This window comes from Phocoena sinus, chromosome 1 (assembly GCF_008692025.1).
Source record: "Phocoena sinus isolate mPhoSin1 chromosome 1, mPhoSin1.pri, whole genome shotgun sequence".
Taxonomy (NCBI): domain Eukaryota; kingdom Metazoa; phylum Chordata; class Mammalia; order Artiodactyla; family Phocoenidae; genus Phocoena; species Phocoena sinus.
In genome coordinates this window covers 185817518-185837279 of record NC_045763.1, presented here as the reverse complement: position 1 = coordinate 185837279, position 19762 = coordinate 185817518, and the positions used below count along the sequence as shown (strand labels likewise).

The 19762-nt window shown below is 44.1% G+C and overlaps 1 protein-coding gene across 6 annotated transcripts in view; it reads left to right on the top strand.

Annotated features, from left to right (window-relative positions):
- Nucleotides 1-2411: 2411 nt before the first annotated feature.
- Nucleotides 2412-19762, top strand: part of KLHL12 (kelch like family member 12) — a 29451-nt gene continuing 12100 nt past the window's right edge. For 3 of the 6 annotated variants that reach the window (XM_032632440.1, XM_032632422.1, XM_032632449.1), the window contains exons 1-5: nucleotides 3629-3738; nucleotides 5466-5699; nucleotides 12009-12162; nucleotides 13189-13406; nucleotides 17619-17768. In XM_032632440.1, coding sequence (XP_032488331.1) covers nucleotides 5505-5699; nucleotides 12009-12162; nucleotides 13189-13406; nucleotides 17619-17768 — 717 coding nt within the window. In that variant the 5' untranslated portion in view covers nucleotides 3629-3738; nucleotides 5466-5504. Of the gene's footprint in view, nucleotides 3351-3628; nucleotides 3739-3801; nucleotides 3860-5455; nucleotides 5700-12008; nucleotides 12163-13188; nucleotides 13407-17618; nucleotides 17769-19762 lie in introns of those variants that run through there. The other 3 variants (XM_032632468.1, XM_032632430.1, XM_032632459.1) reach the window with 3 other exon arrangements.

Here is a 19762-nt window from a genome sequence, read left to right as displayed (position 1 = left end):
TTCTGACGCACTAAGTTTCATAACTCATTAATGGGTCACAACTCACATTCTGAAAAACATTACCCTTGAGAAACTTAGCTTGTACTAACAGATTCATTGTAGCTTTGCCTTGTAGCAACATACTGCAGACAAGCCAACCGTCCAGAACTTTGAGTGGAAAAATAAATCTTGGTTTATTCTTATGATGAAACACTATTTAGCAGTGAGAGCTAGTTACAGTGATGACAACATGGCTGAATCTCAAGATTCGGAGCAGGGAGTGGGGCTGCTTGGAGTAATATATCTGGTGTGATTGCACTGATGTACTGTTCAGAAATGTGCAAAGTTAATGATAGCTTAAGGGTATAAACATGGTAAATACTTTAAAAAAGGAAATGTTAATTCAGAAAAATGGTTACCTCTGAAGGGGAAAGGACAGGGTAACATACTGGATATTTCTAAAGTAAAGCTTATATTTATTAAAGTGGAGGTGCATACCTGGGTATTCTTTATACTGTGATCACTTTTTCTTGCATATATAATAAGTATATCTGTTTAATACAGAACATTTTTAAGTTTGAAAAAGTACTTAGGGGGCTGATAGCAGAAGTCTCAAACTGCTGGCCTGCAGGCCGCAAACATTCACAAACGTGACCTGTTTGGAAACAGTCAACCTCGGACCGATAGCGGCTGTGTCTTTACAGAGGGCTGCACTCTCAGGTTCATCCTCGGCCCCGCCCAGCGGTGTGGTCACCTGCTTGGCCCCCAGAGGCATCTGAGTTTGCAACCACCAGTATAGAAAGAACTGGAAGGAAACGGACCACATCTGGTCCAACTCCATCCATGTTGTACTTGAGGAAATACGAGACCCCCAGCAATTGGTGAGACCCCATGTGTATGTGCTTCATCATCTTCCAGTAGACAGGACCAGGGAAACAGTCTGAGCGAGACATCTTCTTTGATGTCTTGAGCATCTTCTTTGTACTTTTCATGTTATTTTATGTCTTTATTTTTAACCCTGTTAAGTAGGTGGTATTATCCCATTCCACAGATGAAGAAATTAAGGCCCCAAAAGACCAAAACTTTTTCACAAGATGACAGGATTGCAGTATCTGAATCCAGATCATTCTGACTTAAACCCCAGATTCTAAAGCCTCAGATCATTTAAAAATCCTGATTTCACTATCCCTTACATTTACCAAAACTGCTAACTAGCATCAGGTGAATATTACCTTCTTTCTCTAACTGCATGCTATGGTTCATGCACTTCCTAAATACTTGTTGAGGACCTGCGGTGTGCTAGGCAATAGAGGAGAAAAGTAAGTGATGACAGAAACATTGATAAGTTTTGATTAAAGAGAGGCCAAGAATAAAAGCTAAGAATCTGACTCTATCCTCTTCCTATCAATAAGTAAACAATCAGGGAAGAGACTAATCTGTAGCTATAGAACATCTATTGTCTTGCAATCTAAGAAAGGTTCAGCACCTTCGGAGAAGTCCTTGATGTAAAAGCGGCTCACAGAGGAGTCCCATCTCCCCCAGAAAGTGCCTTCCTTAGTATCTGTGTTATCACTGGTCAGGGGCAGGAACCAGCCCTTGGGAGGCATGAGGTAGGCCTGGGTGCAAATTCACGATGAATTTCAAAGCAGCAGCTGGGTCCCTGCTGTGATTACATTCAGTAATTAAGAGGTGCATTCCCATTTCTGCCATACTCTGGTGGCACAAAAATGCAATGCACTCTGCCTAGCTGGTTTAGAGATTTGAGCTATATTCTACGTACTTGATCTAGAGTTCCACAGCACATCCCCGTTTTCCCTTACTGAAACCCTTCAGTAGCTGTAAACACCCAGAGTCATCCCTGGAGTCCAAATAAAAAGGCAGGGCAATGTGTGGAACCTGGGTGATTTGACTCACCTCATGCAGACACAGCCCTCCAACAACGGACTTAAGAAACTCAGAATCACTCTGGGCTGTAGCGTACTGAGTCAGATGTCCAAACGACTAGAAATATTCTCATTTGAGGACCGTGTTCCCACAACTTAAGCACTCAGAACATGCTAGGGCTGTACTGTACCCTTGAAGAAAACAGAAGCCTGAACTAGTTCCCACAGTGTGCTGGCTTTCTTGCTAGCAGTTTCTCCATCTTTTACTCTCAGGACAAGGAGTGCGCATATTCTAAACAAAGCCTCTTTTATTAAGTTCCTTCTCATATTTGGAAAAACTCAGTTTAGCAGCCAGGAATTAGGCAATATCATTAAAGCATCTGGGTGCTATTCTGCAACCAGAAAACAAGAGATTATTTTTATTTAAATTATACATATTTTTAGTTCACATGATGCAAAATTCAAAAGGCATAAAAATATACAGAGGAAAAAATCTCCCTCCCGCCCTGTCTCCCAACCAACCAGTTCCTCTCTCCAAAGAAACTAATGTTACTACTCTATTTTGTATTATTCAAAATGCAATTTTTATACATATACAGGCAAGTACGACTATTTATATTTCCCCAACCCTTCTACACAACTAATAGCAAAGTATGCACACTTTTCTCAACTTCATGGTATTGAACTGTATCGATGTACTATACGTTACTGAACCAGTCCCCTACTGATGGGCGTTAAACTTGTTTTCAATACAATCTACAAACAACCTTGCACACACATCATTTTACATGTGTGTGAATGTATACACAGGATAGATTTATTAAAATCGCTGTTAAAGGATATCTGCATTCATCATTTTGGTGAACTTTTCCAAAATGCCCCCCATAAAACTTGTACCAATCCTGCACTCACAATATGTAAATCAGAGAATTTTAGATCAGAGATACGATATGAGAGATGGAAACACTACGTAAAATTAGACTGCTACCCACTTGGCTATAGTTTTATTATCCCTAAAGAATCAAAGGCCCCACAGAGGAAAACAGTACAAACACAACTGGTTTCGACCTTCACATGAACTGAATCAAGGAACCTCATTCCCTTCTGAGCTACTGAGATAAGTGTGCCGAAATCAGTGAGAAGCTCCGCATCCAAGAGCTGTGAAAGGCAGCAGAAGCGGAATAGGGAGATGAGGACTCCTGGGACTTCGAAGAAGATCCTTCGCAATCTCCCTCGCAGGGTGCAGCTTCTACAGACCGCAAGTTCCTTCCACTTAACTATCTCGGAGTGCAGAAGCAGAGGAGAACCACCCAGTGGTGATGACAGGCCCGACTGTGATGCAGAGAACGCTGAAGTCCATGGTCGAAGGACTCAGAGGATTCTCACCACAGCGATGGTCGGCCCGAAAAGGCCATTGTGGACAATGGAAGTGAAGAAATTGGAAGCCTCCGTGGGTTTTCTCGATGTAAGAGGGCTCCTGAATACCTGTCATGTGAAACACGCCCTGCAGTCAGCCCCTTAGCTTAGAAATCTCTGGAATCCTCTCAGTCCGCCGCGCCTCGCGGCCCTGGGGAACATCGTCTCAGCCGGTCACCTGGCTGGCACCCAGGCCCTCGCGCCCGAACCCCCCTCCGCCCCCAGTTCCCCGCCCCCAGTCACCCAAACCCTCCTCGCTGCTTTCTCCAGGCTCGCAGAAGCCGGCAATGCACAACCGCGGGTCACGTGACGTGGCCACTCACGTGACAGTGCTGGCGTGACGTCATCACCGCGCGCGGCCGCCGGGACCGCGCCGGAGCCTCCGGGTCGGGGCGGCGGCGCTTGGGTTCTTCCCGGGCCGCCTGCTCGCCCCGCGCCCAGCCCACGGGCCGGAGCGCAGGTGAGTGTCCCGGGGGCGGCGGCCGACGCCCTTCCCTCCCGCCTCTCCCACCGTCGTCCCCTCCGGGCGAGGAGGAGTCTACTGGCGTGCAGCGCCCCGACCTCCGCCTGCAGGCTGTCGGGTAGGACAGCATCGCTCCTCGCCCGCCGGGAAGGCGGCCCCTCCGCAATTCGACGCCGCCCAAGGCTTCCGCGGCGCAGCCGCTCCACCAGGAGGCTCTCGGGAGCCCTGGGCCAGGTCACCTCGGGGCGGAGGTCGAGAACCCCGGGAGGGAGACCGAGCCGCGTTGGGGTAGCGTTGGTTTGACAGGCCGAGCCAGGTCGTAACCCCCCGAGAAGGTCTTCACCGTAAAGGGGGGGGGGGTGTCTGTGCAGACCTTTCTCACATCTCCAGAGTTGAAACTAAGTTGACTTAAGGAAAATCTTTTTGAAAATCATCTTATGCTTTGATGAATCACCTTTTCTGTAAAATGGGTCTTGCGGAGTGGTTGGAGCTCTCACAGAATAATACGCTAAGTATAAACAGGAGTAGATGAGAATTTAGGATCTCGTTTTTCCTATTCATATGAAATTATGGTTGTGAGTTGTGGACTCTTGAAAACTATAGACTGATTTTATTTTCTTGGATCCTTTCAGAAAGTTTTGGATTCCACATAAGACAGACTCTCTTAATAACCACCCCATTTCATTCCCCAGAAATTGTCCTGGAAGCAAATAAACAACAACAACAAAAAATAGTGTGACTAAAACCTGTCAACAACCACGAAAGTACTTCTTACATTGATTCTTTTTTATATGTAACCTGTTGATATTACTGAGTTCATTTAATTGACGCATACAGGTGAACTTTACAAGTGACTGGCTATGGCCGTATAATTAGTAGTAGAGTTTTGATAGGTTTCTATCCTAGTAAGTCTCTCTCTCTCAGTATAGAAGAATTACTGAAAATATTGATTTGTTAATGCTGATTGATGTTTACAAATAGAGTAGGGAGACCCTTCTATAGAAGAGCTTCAGTAGCTTAAGAGAAAGTTCATAAATAAGCTTGCATGGTTTCCATTATTCAGTATAAGTATTGGGTCCTCATTTGAAGTTTCACTTTAAGAAGAAATCTAGATATAGTTGGAAGTCATCATAAATAATTATTTGTGTGCTTCTTTAGAAAAAAAGTTTATTTTTACTGATACTGGCCTTTATTGCCCTAGGTTGAATATGCAGTTTTTCTTTTCTTGTGTTCTGTTACTAACCATTTATTATACACTTGCTAGGAGAGAAAAAAAATATATAAAACAGGGTCCCCACCCTCTAAATATTTACCTACTTAATCTACTCAAGGGTTAGGGTTATATTAAAAATAGCGATGTCACACCGTTAAGAAATTTTATCTTCTCACTTTATCATGTGAGACAGCAGCCTTGTGAAGATAGGCAGGAAATGTATAGTCTCTTTCTACTTACAGTACTGTTGCATACTGATTACAATAAATGTCAAGTGGTTTGGGCACTCGATGATAATGGAATTCAGAGGAAGAAGAGATCATTTTTACTCGGGATAATTAGTGGCTAGATTGTGTTGGTAATACCAGGAATAGGAATGCTTCCTACTTGTGGATGTTTGAGTCTGATGGAGCCTCCTTAATTTGTAAAGCTAATTGAATATATTTAGTTTCTCCAGTCCTTCAAATATGCTCATTGTTTTTTTTTTTTTCTCTCTCTCTTGTACCTGCAGAATCCAAGGATCCCTTTCATTCTCTCTCCATATTGCCTGATGGGAGGCATTATGGCCCCCAAAGACATAATGACAAATACTCATGCTAAATCCATCCTCAATTCCATGAACTCCCTCAGGAAGAGCAATACCCTCTGTGATGTGACACTGAGAGTGGAACAGAAAGACTTCCCTGCCCATCGGATTGTGTTGGCTGCCTGCAGCGATTACTTCTGTGCCATGTTCACCAGTGAGGTAAGTGGTGAGTCATCTCCTCACAAGTGGAACCTCACACGTCACTTCACAGTTGTCTCATTTCACCGAATAAAATAGTAGAAGTTTGATGTAATAGTGAATTTCTGTAGTATGGTGTTAAGTGGGCCAACTCTGGATGAGATCTGCCACTTAGTTTTCTCATCTCTGAATGAGGGATAATAGTAATACACAATAGCATACGGTTACTGTTATAGTTACTTGAGAAAATTACATATGACGTGCTTAGAACAATGTCTAGCATGTAGTAAAACAAATACCAGCTATTGGATTTTACTTACTGCCTTTTTAATTTAAATTTATTTATTTATTTATTTTTGGCTGTGTTGGGTCTTCGTTTCTGTGCGAGGGCTCTCTCCAGTTGTGGCAAGCGGGGGCCACTCTTCATCGCGGTGCGCGGGCCTCTCACTATCGCGGCCTCTCTTGTTGTGGAGCACAGGATCCAGATGCGCAGGCTCAGTAGTTGTGGCTCACGGGCCTAGTTGCTCCGCGGCATGTGGGATCCTCCCAGACCAGGGCTCGAACCCGCGTCCCCTGCATCGGCAGGCAGATTCTCAACCGCTGCGCCACCAGGGAAGCGCTACTTACTGTTTTTTAAATTTGTTTTCCTTCTTCTAAAGTTTAATATTTTAAAGTGAATACTGGGGAAGAGGGAGGGGGGAAGGAAGGAGGAGTGAGCCTCAGTCCTCATCCCATTCCTTCTAACAATATGTGGAGAAAATCAGTCTTCATTCTACCAGTGAAGGCTTTAGAGTAATTGCAAATGAGAGGGAGAGGGCTTAGTGCCTGACTCTGTGGGTGTTTGAAGTATCACCTAGAAAAATATGCTGGCTCTGGAGCACAAGCCTTCAACAAGGGAATTAGAAACAGGTTGGCTTGGCAAGAAGAGAGGTAGTGCTCTCAGAGTACTAGGAAAAAGACTGCCTTAGTAATTGCCTGGCCAGACAGTCAAGATGTGAAGGAGGCTGCTGGGTGAATCGTGAGGGACTCAGCTGAGCAGAGGGGACCACTGCAGACCTCAGCTCCCAATATCTCAAGTCTGATTTTTAAATTTTAAATAAATTGTTTTCATTTCTTTTTAAGCTTGAATGGTGAGTACACCACTTGATTACATCGTTTATCTCTACTTATATGTATGGCTGACATATTTCATCACAGTTAACACTTTTTAAAAAATCCTCTCAACCACCAGGGTTTTATCAGTGCGGGTGTTGCTGCTGACCTGAGTGGGAGAGATCGCGTCATGAGAATGTCAGTAACTGCCTTTTATGGGCAGATGCTGTGTTAGGTGATTGTCGCCTCCCACCCACCCCAGGGGTGGTTGTAACCATCTCATTTTGCAAATGAAGAAATAAGATCTCAGGTGCTAAATGCCTTACAGCTTGTAAATGGTAGAGGGGATTTAATCCTAAATTACCTTGATTCTGATTTCGCTGTTCTAATTGTAAAGCCAGAGTCGTGTGTGCTGCTGAACCAGCGCTCAGTCACATGGCTGGTAGGGAGAATGCGGAAGCCTGACACGTCGCCCCAGCAGACCCAGGCTGATTTTTTTCTTTTAATATTTATTTATTTATTTTTGACTGAGTTGGGTCTTAGTTGCTGCACGCGGGCTTTCTCTAGTTGCAGCGAGCGGGGGGCTACTCTTCGTTGCGGTATGCGGGCTTCTCATTGCAGTGACTTCTCTTGTCACGGAGCACGGGCTCTAGGTGCGTGAGCTTCAGTAGTTGCAGCACTTGGGCTCAATAGTTGTGGCTTGCGGGCTCTAGAGCGCAGACTCAGTAGTTGTGGCTCGTGGGCTCTAGAGCACAGGCTCAGTAGCTGTGGCGCGTGGGCTCTAGAGCACAGGCTCAGTAGCTGTGGCGCACGGGCTTAGTTGCTCCGCGGCATGTGGGATCTTCCCAGACCAGGGTTCGAACCCATGTCCCCTGCATTGGCAGGCGGATTCTTAACCACTGCGCCACCAGGGAAGCCCCAGGCTAATTTTAAAGTGACCCTGTGCAGGGCGACATTACAGACCCTGTCCTGTACAGTACCCCAAGGAGCACCAGAAGTGGTGGTATTTATTTAACTGGGCGAATGTCATGGCTGCCAGCAGGAAGCACTGAGGACTCGGACTGCTGGCTGCTCACTACATGTTGTGCATCCTGTCTTCACTCTTTCTCTGCACGTTCAGGAATTAGTGTGGAGTTCTGTAAAAGAACTCTCTTTTATTTTTTTTCTCACCAGTGATTATTTTATAGTCTTTCTTTAAAAACTGACATCAGGCAAGAAAGTGTCAAATGGTCTTGTCTTTTTCATCTGAAGTATAATTAACCTACAACACTGTGTTTGAGGTGCACGACATAGTAATTCATTATTTCTATACAATATAAAATAATCACCGCAACAAATCTAGTTACCATCTGTCACTGTTCAAAGGTATTACAGTATTATTCACTTTATTCCTCATGCTGTACATGTCATCTCTGTGACTCATTTATTTTGTAATTGGAAGTTTGTACCTCTTAATCTCCCTCATCTGTTTCACTCATCCTCCTATCCCTTTGAGGTTTGTTTTTTTTTTTAATTGAAGTATAGTTGATTTACAACATTGTGTTAGTTTCACGTGTACGGCAAAGTAATTCAATTACACATGTGTGTTGTATATTCTTTTTCAGATTCTGTTGCATTATAGTTATTGCAAGATATTGAATATAGTTCCCTGTGCTATAGAGTAGGTCCTTGTTGTTTACCTATTTTATATATAGTAGTGTGTATCTGTGAATCCCAAACTGCTAATTTTCCCTCCCCCCAACTTTGGTAACCATAAATTTGTTTCCTGTGTCTGTGAGTCTATTTCTGTTTTGTAAATAAGTTCATTTGTATCACTTTTTAAGACTCCGTACAGAAGTAATGTCATATGGTATTTGTCTTTCTCTGTCTGATTTACCTCACTTACTATGATAATCTTTAGGCCCATCCATGTTGCTGCAAATGGCACAATTGTTTTTATTACTATTTTATGGCTGAGTGATATTCCATTGTGTGTGTGTGTGTATACATATATACACACACACAATATATGTATACACACCACATCTTCTTTATCCTTTCATCTGTTGATGGACACTTAGGTTTCTTACATGTCTTGGTTATAGTAAATAGTGCTGCTATGAACATTGGGGTGCATGTGTCTTTTCAAATTAAAGTTTCCATCTTTTCCGGATACATGCCCAGGAGTGCAATAACTCTATGTTTAGTTTTTTAAGAACCTCCATACTGTTCTGCATACCCTTGCATTTAAGTTGTTTAAAGGAGTGGTTCCAGAGACCTGGATTTTTTTTTTTTAACATCTTTATTGGAGTATAATTGCTTTACAATGGTGTGTTAGTTTCTGCTGTATAACAAAGTGAATCACAGCTATACGTATGTATAGCTGAATAACAGCTATACATATACATATATCCCCATATCCCCTCCCTCCTGCGTCTCCCTCCCACCCCTCTAGGAGGTCACAAAGCACAGAGCTGATCTCCCTGTGCTATGCAGCTGCTTCCCACTAGCTATCTATTTTACATTTGGTAGTGTATATATGTCCATGGCACTCTCTCACTTCGTCCCAGCTTACCCTTCCCCCTCCCCGTGTCCTCAAGTCCATTCTCTACATCTGAGTCTTTATTCCTATCCTGCCCCTAGGTTCTTCAGAATCTTTTTTTTTTTTTTTTTTTAGATTCCATATATATGTGTTAGCATACAGTATTTGTTTTCATCTTTCTGACTTACTTCACTCTGTATGACAGACTCTAGGTCCATCCACCTCACTACAAATAACTCAATTTCGTTTCTTTTTATGGCTGAGTAATATTCCATTGTATATATGTGCCACATCTTCTTTATCCATTCATCTGTTGATGGACACTTAGGTTGCTTCCATGTTCTGGCTATTGTAAACAGAGCTGCAATGAACATTGTGGTACATGACTCTTTTAGAATTATGGTTTTCTCAGGGTATATGCCCAGTAGTGGGATTGCTGGGTCTTATGGTAGTTCTGTTTGTAGTTTTTTAAGGAACCTCCATACTGTTCTCCATAGTGACTGTATCAATTTACATTCCCACCGACAGTGCAAGAGGGTTCACTTTTCTCCACACCCTCTCCAGCATTTATTGTTTGTAGATTTTTTGATGATGGCCATTCTGACTGGTGTGAGGTGATACCTCATTGTAGCTTTTTCTTGTTTTTTTTGTTTTTTTTTTGCGGTACGCAGGCCTCTCACTGTTGTGGCCTCTCCCGTTGCGGAGCACAGGCTCCGGACGCGCAGGCCCCGTGGCCATGGCTCACGGGCCCAGCCGCTCTGCAGCATGTGGGATCCTCCCAGACCGGGGCACGAACCCGCGTCCCCTGCATCAGCAGGCAGACTCTCAACCACTGCGCCACCAGGGAAGCCCCTCATTGTAGCTTTGATTTGCATTTCTCTAATGATTAGTGATGTTGAGCATCCTTTCATGTGTTTGTTGGCAATCTGTATATCTTCTTTGGAGAAATGTCTATTTAGGTCTTCTGCCCATTTTTGGATTGTGTTGTTTGTTGTTTTTGATATTGAGCTGCATGAGCTGCTTGTAAATTTTGGAGGTTAATCCTCTGTCAGTTGCTTCATTTGCAAATATTTTCTCCCATTCTGAGGGTTGTCTTTTTGTCTTGTTTGTAGTTTCCTTTGCTGTGCAAAAGCTTTTAAGTTTCATTAGGTCCCATTTGTTTATTTTTGGTTTTATTTTCATTTCTCTAGGAGGTGGGAGAGACCTGGATTTTAGGTTCAGTTCTCTTAGTAATTCTGTGTGAACCCTGGTGACCATCTAACCTCACTAGGTTGTCTGTAGAACAGGGTGATTGAACTTGATGGCTTCTTCGTTCTCTTCCATCCCTAAATTGTTCCTTAAATGTGGTGCAACTGAAAGAGCACAGTGTGAGGCAGGAGGCCTGGCTCTGATCTGTCGATTAGTTGAGGCCTTGGTTAAGTCACATAACTTCTCTGAACCTTAGATCCTTTATGTCTTAAAGGGCAGTAATATCGGACCTAACTGCCTTACCAGGTTGCTGTGAGAATCAGATGAAATAAGAGTAAATGAGAGGCACCCTGAAAAGTTGTAAAGCAAATATTAATGCAAAATACTACAGTTACTCTAAGTTAGTACATAGTGATCTCATTTATGTATTTAAGCTATTTGGCTAATGGGAATATAGTTTATTGACTAAGAAATTCCTGACATAAATGTACTCATGTTTCTGTTTGTAAATACTTATACTGTGTTAAATGTTAGTAAAATGTTTTTCCAAAATAACGTACTGGTGACTTTTTGTGTTGTTAGGGATTTATTTTGTTCTTGGCTTTGGTAGAGAATACTTTCTGATTATTATTCTGGGCTGATGATAAAGACATTTAGTTCATAATGGACGTGCACTGGAATTTTGTAAGTAATTGGAATCTCTAAACTAAGATTACAATCTAATAAAATTTTTGTAAGGTAATCAGTTTTCAGATAGTTTACTATCCTGTAAAACTGAACATTTCTACCCTCAGCTAAACCATTTTCTATGATTATCTGGCCTCAACTATACTCATAACTCCAAGGATATAGTCTAGACTAAATGTACCACCAGTAATTCGGTAATCCTAAAAGAGAGTCAACCCAGTATTTGAAAAAGCATCAGACAATCCTGTTGTCTTCAGTGGTACAACAGAAGCCCTCTCAAGATGACCTGTGTGCTGTCTAGGGACAGATAGGACAGTGCTGGCTCATCCTGGAGGGTCTGGAGCTGCAACTCCTGGGGCATCTACAAGCATGAAATCTCAGCGAAGTTTGTATTTCATCTCAGAAGCTCATGGACACTAGTGGCATGCTCATGGCAACTTTTGGTTCTATCTGGTGTTACGTCTGTATTTGTTTTAATATGAAAGCCGCATTTAAAATTATTCACAAGTAAAATTAATATTCCAGGAAGGTGTCACCTCTGTATCTTCTTGGGTTACACATAGCTCCCCCCATTTGAAAAGCTACAAATATATGCCGTGTTTGCTTTGTACAAATCAAACAAAATAGTCGAGCTTTTTTTTTAGCTCTTTCAGCACATAGACAAAAATAGGATTTGAATTCCCAAAGCATAAAATTTCTAATCTGATTCTTAGGCGTTGAGCCAGGGTTCCTCCTATATTCAGTTAATATTGTTAATGTCCCTTCAGGCTCTTGTATATGAGACTCTGCCTTAATCTTGTGGAATTATAACCACCATGATTTCATACCCTTTGAACTTTCAGCTTTCAGAGAAGGGGAAGCCGTATGTAGATATCCAGGGTTTAACTGCCTCGACCATGGAAATCCTGTTGGACTTTGTGTACACAGAGACCGTGCACGTGACGGTGGAGAATGTCCAGGAACTGCTCCCTGCAGCCTGCCTGCTTCAGCTGAAAGGTACAGATGCTAAAGTTGTTCGTGCCACAGTGACCCTGGAGATGTTTAAAATTCGTGATGTAAACTTAATCATGAAAATTAAGGAGACAGACTGTGGGCCTCATGTTTACTGCCCATGGCACAGAAGTTGAGATTTCAATTGCGGTATAGAGTAGCCTCCAAATGTGAGTCTTTGGCTCTTTGGGAGAGAGCATTTACTTTTTGTTTTTAAAAAAGTGGAGGAGGGGATAATAGATGCCTTTCCTTCCATGTACACAACAGTCCTGCAGGGAGACACAGAAAACTGATACGCGTCGTTGCCTCCGTGGAAGGGAACTAGATGGCCAGGTGGGTAGGGAGGCTAGGGGGACTATTCATATAAACCCTTCTGTACCTTTAGTTTGTTGAATCATTTCAATTATCTATTAAAAATTTAAATTGACACACAAAAATGAAAGTGTAAAGTTTTCACAGGATTGGAGATGATCCCCCTTCCAGTTCCCAACCTGTCTGTCCTAACCTCCAGTTCTGTTTCTGTTATTTTCAGTTTTTGATACATGATTGAAACAGTGTGAAGTTTTTGCATTAGTGCACAGCTCCAACATTAATTTTATACTCTGAGCTTTTCAGTTAGACAAATATGAGATTGTTATCCGTATCTCCTATTTTTCCTTCACCGGAGTCTCTTAGTAAGTTTTCATGTGGAGTAGAAATTAGGTACACTGTGCTAAATTAAGTTGATTTTATAGCTTGCTTCCCAGGAGTTCTGTAGGCATGCTTGTTTAATTGTGGTGGTGTCCATAGAAGCAATTCGTCCTGCCGTACTTGTTCTAATGCAGCAGCAGACGTTTGGAAAGTCCTTGCAGAAGGCCACACAGCACATAAGACAAAAATAGGATTTGAATTTCCAAAGCATAAAATTTCTAACCTGATTCTTAGGTGTTGAGCCAGGGTTCCTCTGATACAACGTGATGTTGTGATCCAAGAATATAGGCCCATCCACCTGGCCAAGCGTCCTCAAGGACTCACTGTTTCTGTCTGTCCTAGGCGTGAAGCAAGCCTGCTGTGAGTTCTTGGAAAGCCAGCTGGACCCTTCTAACTGCCTGGGTATCAGGGACTTTGCGGAAACTCACAACTGTGTTGATCTGATGCAAGCAGCTGAGGTTTTTAGCCAGAAGCATTTTCCTGAAGTGGTGCAGCATGAAGAATTCATTCTTCTCAGTCAAGGAGAGGTGGAAAAGCTCATCAAGTGTGATGAGATCCAGGTACAGACTTGGCTTGGCATTAGCTCTCTTCGGGACTGGGCCAGAAGACCAGAAAGCAAGGCGGAGTTGTACTTCTGTAGCAGGGCCCATATTAAACTCTGAGGTTTCATTAAATGTCCCTGAAATTGCATGCCAAACGTATTTGCCTATTTACGGAAGGGAGTTCGCTACCTCCCTCAATGAAATTTGTGATCCCAGCGGTTAAGAATCACTATTAAACAGTATGGAATAAGCATTTTAAAACATTTACCAAGAATGTCTTACTGTATAGCCGTCGCCACGCCAGGTGCTGGGGAGCCAAGAGCGCGTAAGAGACAGTCTTGTTTCCAGAGAATTCCCAGTGTAGTAGTGGCGACAAACAGGAAGACAAAAATGATGACTGAGTGTCAGGAGAATGAGCCTGTTCAAGGGGAGGAAGTTCCATAGAGGAAAGAAGAAAGCCTTCTGGATTTAAACGGGATCGTAAAGGGAGCGGGTCAGAAAGGACGGGGCAGCAGGTTGGAGGTGGTGAGCCAGAGGCAGCTCATCAGCGCCCATGGGAGGAGAGGGCCCTGCGGACCGGGCGTTGAAGCGGTAGGGTCCCGCCTCCGTGTGCCGAGCGCCCAGGGACGCGGCCCAGCAGGGAGCGAGCCTTCGTCCTCCGCTGAGCAGAGCGGGGGTGGGGGGGGTGCTGCGTGTGGATCTGTCGTTAGGCTGGGAGCTGCAGTGAGTGCGGCGGGCGCTGTGCGTGTCGCCGCAGCCAGGCATTCCTCTCCAGGGCTCCAGCCCTCTGGTTAGAAGCTTCTGGAAGACACCTAGCAGAGCCAAGTGCTGGGGAGGAGTCCACCTGTTGGGTTTGTTTTCCCCAGTGAGGAGACATTCGATTCTCTAAGGAGGCGAAGAGTTATTTTTTTTTCCTCTCTCATTCTCCTGAGATAATAATGAGAAACGACTTTAAACGTTTACTTATTTATTTATTTATTTGGCTGCGCCGGGGCTTAGTTGCGGCATGCAGGCTCTATCTAGTTCCCTGACGAGGGATCGAACCCGGGCCCCTACGTTGGGAGCACAGAGTCTTAACCGCTGGACTGCCGGGGAAGTCCGGCATTTGTAAATCTTGTTCAATTCTCAGAACTGTGTCCATTTTTCAGAGGAGGAAACTGGCACTGTGATTAGTCACCACCCTCACACAGCTGGGAGGGGCAGGACTTGTGCCGCCCATCTGCATCCAGTCTGTTCTCTTCACCACGGAGCTGTGAGCTCTGTTTCTATTTGACCAGATCTGGAAGTAGTCACAGCAACCATTTATTTTAGAACAGTGGAGACTGGGGGATAAAACCGGATGGAACAGGGAAGGCAAACAACTGACCTCTGCAGAAGCCGGTTTGAGCTCTTTCGTACGGTCTTCCTTAAGTGTCCAGTGAGACTGGCTTTTGCTTTTTTTCAGCAAATGACATTTTTTCTCTTTCATATACCAGCCAGAAGCAGGAACCAGATGTCTGGCCCCCGGGCTAACGCTTCCTCTGGACCATGTAAAACAATAGTACTTGAAATAATGGAGGCAGCGTGTCACGTTGTTTAAAACAGCACGGGCTTCAGGGTCACGCTGGTGTTTGGGCTTGGCTGTGTGACGCGTGTCCCCTAACCGCTGACCTTCAGATCCCTCTCCCCTAAAATGTAGATAATAGTCGTACTTACTACGTAGGGCTGTTCTGAGCATTAAATAAGAATGTCAGTGCCTGATACATAAACGAAGTCTCTGGGAAAATTTATTATGGAGACTATTTTCTCCATAGTGAAGCATTAGTATTGGGGGTTTTTTCTTCCCAGTTTAGCTGTTTCTCTGCAATTCTAGTTTATTCTGTCCTCAGTAAGATTGAGGATCTCTGCTCATTATTGAAAAACCCATTTTAAATGGATGTATCTAATTTAAACCTAGAGTATGTCAGAGTCTAGCACGCAGCTGTTCAGGACTATTAGCCTGTCATCCTTGCCTTTAACCAAAGTTTATCTAAAAAATCATGACCACCCTTCTGCACCCTCACCTGCATGTAATCCGTGAGTAGGCTGGGTTAGTTTGACCTCCCATAAGTTTGCTTACACAGATTCTGTCATCACTGTCGTAGTCTAAGCATCATCGCCTTTTGCCTGATGGACCAGAGTAGCCTCTAACTGGCCTCCCAGCTCTCAGCCCTTCTAAACCACCCTCCCGTGGCTCTCGGAGTAATCTTTACCAGACATCAGTGTGGCCCAACACTGGCCTACTTGAAGCCTGTTAACGGTTTAGAGTGAAATCCAGTCTCCTGATGCTCTGTTTACTTCTCCAGCTTGACCTTTCTCATCCCCTCCCTCATTCATTCTGCCACACCAGCCTCTGTCGTTTCCCAAGCTGTCCAATAGAGAGTTCTGTGAAGGTGGAAAGGTCCTGTGTCTGTGCTGTCCAGTTCACTGGCCACTAGCTTGAAATGCGGCCAGTGTGGCTAAGAAGCTGATTTTTTTTTTTTTTTTTTTTTTTTGGCCACGTTCATTGCTATTAAGGACAGACTTTGGGGGTTTTGGGGGGTATTTTAGCCGCACCTCACAGCTTTCGGGATCTTAGTTCCCCGACCAGGGATCGAACCTGTGCTCCCTGCAATGGAAGCGTGGAGTCCTAACCACTGGACCGCCAGGGAATTCCCGAAGCTGAATTTTTAATTTAACTTCATTTTAATTAACGTAGATATAAGTAGCACATGTGGCTCATGGCTACTGTGTTGGACTGTGCAGTTGTAGGGCTTTTCCAAGTGCTTTCTGTCTGCCCCGAGGCTAACTGCTACTCTTCCATCAGGTTTAAACCTGTTGCTCCTGCAGGGAGGCATTCCCTGTCCCGTCAGCCTAAATGAAGAAATCTCGTGTTATTCTGTCTCATAGCCCCTGTACTTTTCCTATGTGGTACATAATGACAGAATGGGATTGTTCGTTTTTCTGATTTAACAGTTATCTCCCCACTTAAGAGGAAGATTCACGTCTGATTTGTTCACCGTTGTATCCTGGCACTAGTAGGTGTTTGGTAAATCCATCAAATGAATGAACATTCTGAAACATTTTCTGTATTTTCAGTTCTTGAGAGAAGTCCACAGAGTGATGTCTTTGGGCACTGTCACACTCTGAAAGTTATCTCAGAACAGACACACTCCAGAGGCTGATGGAGGGACACAGGCCTAGTCCTCAGGTGTCAGTCTCGGGGAGGTACTAGGTGTTACTGTACCTTGTGCTTATCCAGGGACATGTGTAATGTAGGTTTTCTAGGATGTGCCTTATCCAGTCTGTCATGTGTAGCTTAGACCTAAGTTCACCAAATGATTAATTATATGTGTCATCTCAAATAGCACGGTGCCTGATACAGAGTAGTTGCTCAAATACTAATTGACGGTGCTTTGAAGACCCTGCACTCTTTACGATGCCGTAAGGGAAGTTCCTGCTCACAGCCTTGGCTGAGGGGTCCGAGAGTGAGCATGGAGGTCCTTAGACAACACCTATGAATATAAGTTATTTTAGGAGCCAGTTTCGGGGGCTTCCCTGGTGGCACAGTGGTTAAGAATCAGGTTGCCGATGCAGGGGTCACAGGTTCGACCCCTGGTCCGGGAAGGTCCCACATGCCGCGGAGCAGCTAATCCCATGTGCCACAACTACTGAGCCTGTGCTTTAGATCCCGCAAGCCACAACTGCTGAGCCTGCGTGCCACAACAACCGAAGCCCGTGTGCCTAGAGCCCGTGCTCCGCAACAAGAGAAGCCACCGCGATGAGAAGCCCATGCACCGCAACGAAGCCTAGCCCCCCACTCGCCACAACTAGAGAAAGCCCGCGTGCAGCAGCAAAGACCCAACACAGCCAAAAATAAAAATAAAATTTAAAAAAAAAAAAAAAGAGCCAGTTTCAAATAGGGCAGCAGATTCCCCCTTCCCCTGCTGAAGTTTCAGAAATGACCAGAAAAAAATTCAGGAATGGGGAAAATTCTGAATTTAAAGCCGATTTGTGACTGATGGTCTATTAGGTACTCTCTCTCTTAGGTTTTTTCCACCGAATCTGACTATAACTCTCTTCATGATATCAGCAAGTTGTGTCTGAAACGATTGTTTTCCCAAGAGCCTACTTATTTCTGGGAGATGGGAAATAACGGTGGCGGGAATGGGGCGGGAAGGGAAGGGAAGCGAGCTTACAGAGCAGCCCCACCATGTGGTCACGCACTCACAGGTGGATTCTGAAGAGCCGGTTTTCGAGGCCGTCATCAACTGGGTGAAGCACGCCAGGGAGGGGCGGGAAGAGTCTCTGCCGGACCTGCTGCAGTACGTCCGTATGCCCCTGCTGACGCCCAGGTACATCACGGATGTCATAGATGCCGAGGTGAGCCACACAGGACCCAGGGCTGTGGGCGTCTCCTGTAGCTTCGTGTCCTGAACTCAGAACTGGTCACCTCAGAGGAGGCACGAGCGTCCTGGGAAGCATGTCCCGGGGGGCCTGGGGCGGGGAGTCTCCTGGCAGAAATGAAAGTCTATGGCTTAATTTAATTTTGTGCTTTGTTGTCTTTTCATTTTACGTGCTCCTCGGTGTTTTGCATAAGCAACGTCGGATGATAAATTTTGTCCCCTTCTCTGTTAAACAGAAATTGTTCCAAATTGCCTTGGAAAAGTTGCTTTGCTTATCTAGTCTATTTTTGACTTCTGGTGAGGCCAGCATGAAAGGAGTTTGATGCATTTATTGGGTTGGCCAAAAGTTCCCTTCAGTTTTTAAGTAAAAATAAAAGACACATTTTTCATTTTCACCAAGAACTTTATTGAAAGACGTATTCACCGTTTTGTTCCACTACCTTCTAACGTTTTTCAGGCAACTTCATAATTCCGTCTTCCCAAAACTTTTTATATTTTTGAGCAAAGAACTGTTCCAGGTGCATTTTACAGTATTCCAGGGAATTGGAATTTTTTCCATTAAGAGAATTTTGTAAAGACCAAAATAAGTGGAGATCCGAAGGTACAATGTCTGGCAGGTGAATCAGAACTTCCCAGCCAAGCTGTAACAGTTTTTGCCTGGTCATCAAAGAAAAATGCAGTCTTGCGTTATCCTGATGAAAGATTACGTGTTTTCTGTTGACTAATTCTGGATGCTTTTCATCGAGTGCTGCTTTCAGTAGGTCTAATTGGGAGCAGTACTTGTTGAAATTAATCATTTCGCTTTCCGGAAGGAGCTCATCATAGAGGACTCCCTTCCAATCCCACCATATACACAACATCACCTTCTTTGGATGAAGACCGGCCTTTGGTGTGGTTGGCTGGTGCTTCATTTCGCTTGCCCCACCGTCTCTTCTGTTCCACGTTGTTGTACACTATCCACTTTTCATCATCCGTCACAATTTAAAAACGGAACATTTTTGTTACCTTTCAGTAGAGAATCGCTTGCGGTAATCCGGTCAAGAAGGTTTTTTTCCACTTAATACTGAGCCCAGACATCAAAGCAGTTCATGTAACCAGGCTGGTGCAAATGATTTTCAGTGCTTGACTTGGATATTTTCAGTATGTCGGCTGCCTCCCGCGTGGTATAACGTTGATTTTCTCAATGAATGTCTCGATTTGATCACTATCAACTGGTCTCCCAGACCGTGGAGCACCGTCCAGTGAGAAATCTCCAGCACGAAACTTCGCAGGCCACTTTTGACACATTTGATTAGTCACAGCACCTTCTCCATACACTACACAAATCTTTTTCTGCGTTTCAGTTGCGTTTTTAACCTTTCTTGAAATAATAAAGCATAATATGCCAAGAATGTTGCTTTTTTTCTTCCATCTTCAGTATTAAAATGGCTACAGAAAAATTCACCGATTTTGATAAGTGTTTTTTAATGCACGCTATGACAGCTGTCACAATACAATCTAAAAATATTGTTTTGAATGAAGTTAAAGTCAGCTAAGTGCTACTAGAGCCAGCTTAGGAGAAAACCGAACGAACTCTTTGGTCAACCCAATAATATCAACTTGGATCATATCGTGTTTGTTTATAAGTGTTTCTCCAGCCTGAGATCTCGGTGGTGCGTTTTCTGACCTTCACCATGCGCATTACCTGGACGCTACCCTGGGGGCCGCTGATTTGTAATGTGTAGGTGAGGCCCAGATGGGCGGGCGGCGCATGTGCTCCTGCTTCTGGCCAACCCTGGTCTCTTTGGAAGTTAATTACAGACACAGCTTTGCAGTCGTTTGCATTAGAAAAGATGCCGGTGCTTAGTGTCACATCTCAAATTCTTTGCCTCCTGTTTGTAATTTCTTCCTCAATAGTCCACTCACATACCCCACACATACCTTTGAATCGTGTAACGTCTATTCAGAAGATCTTTTTTTAATCATTCCGGA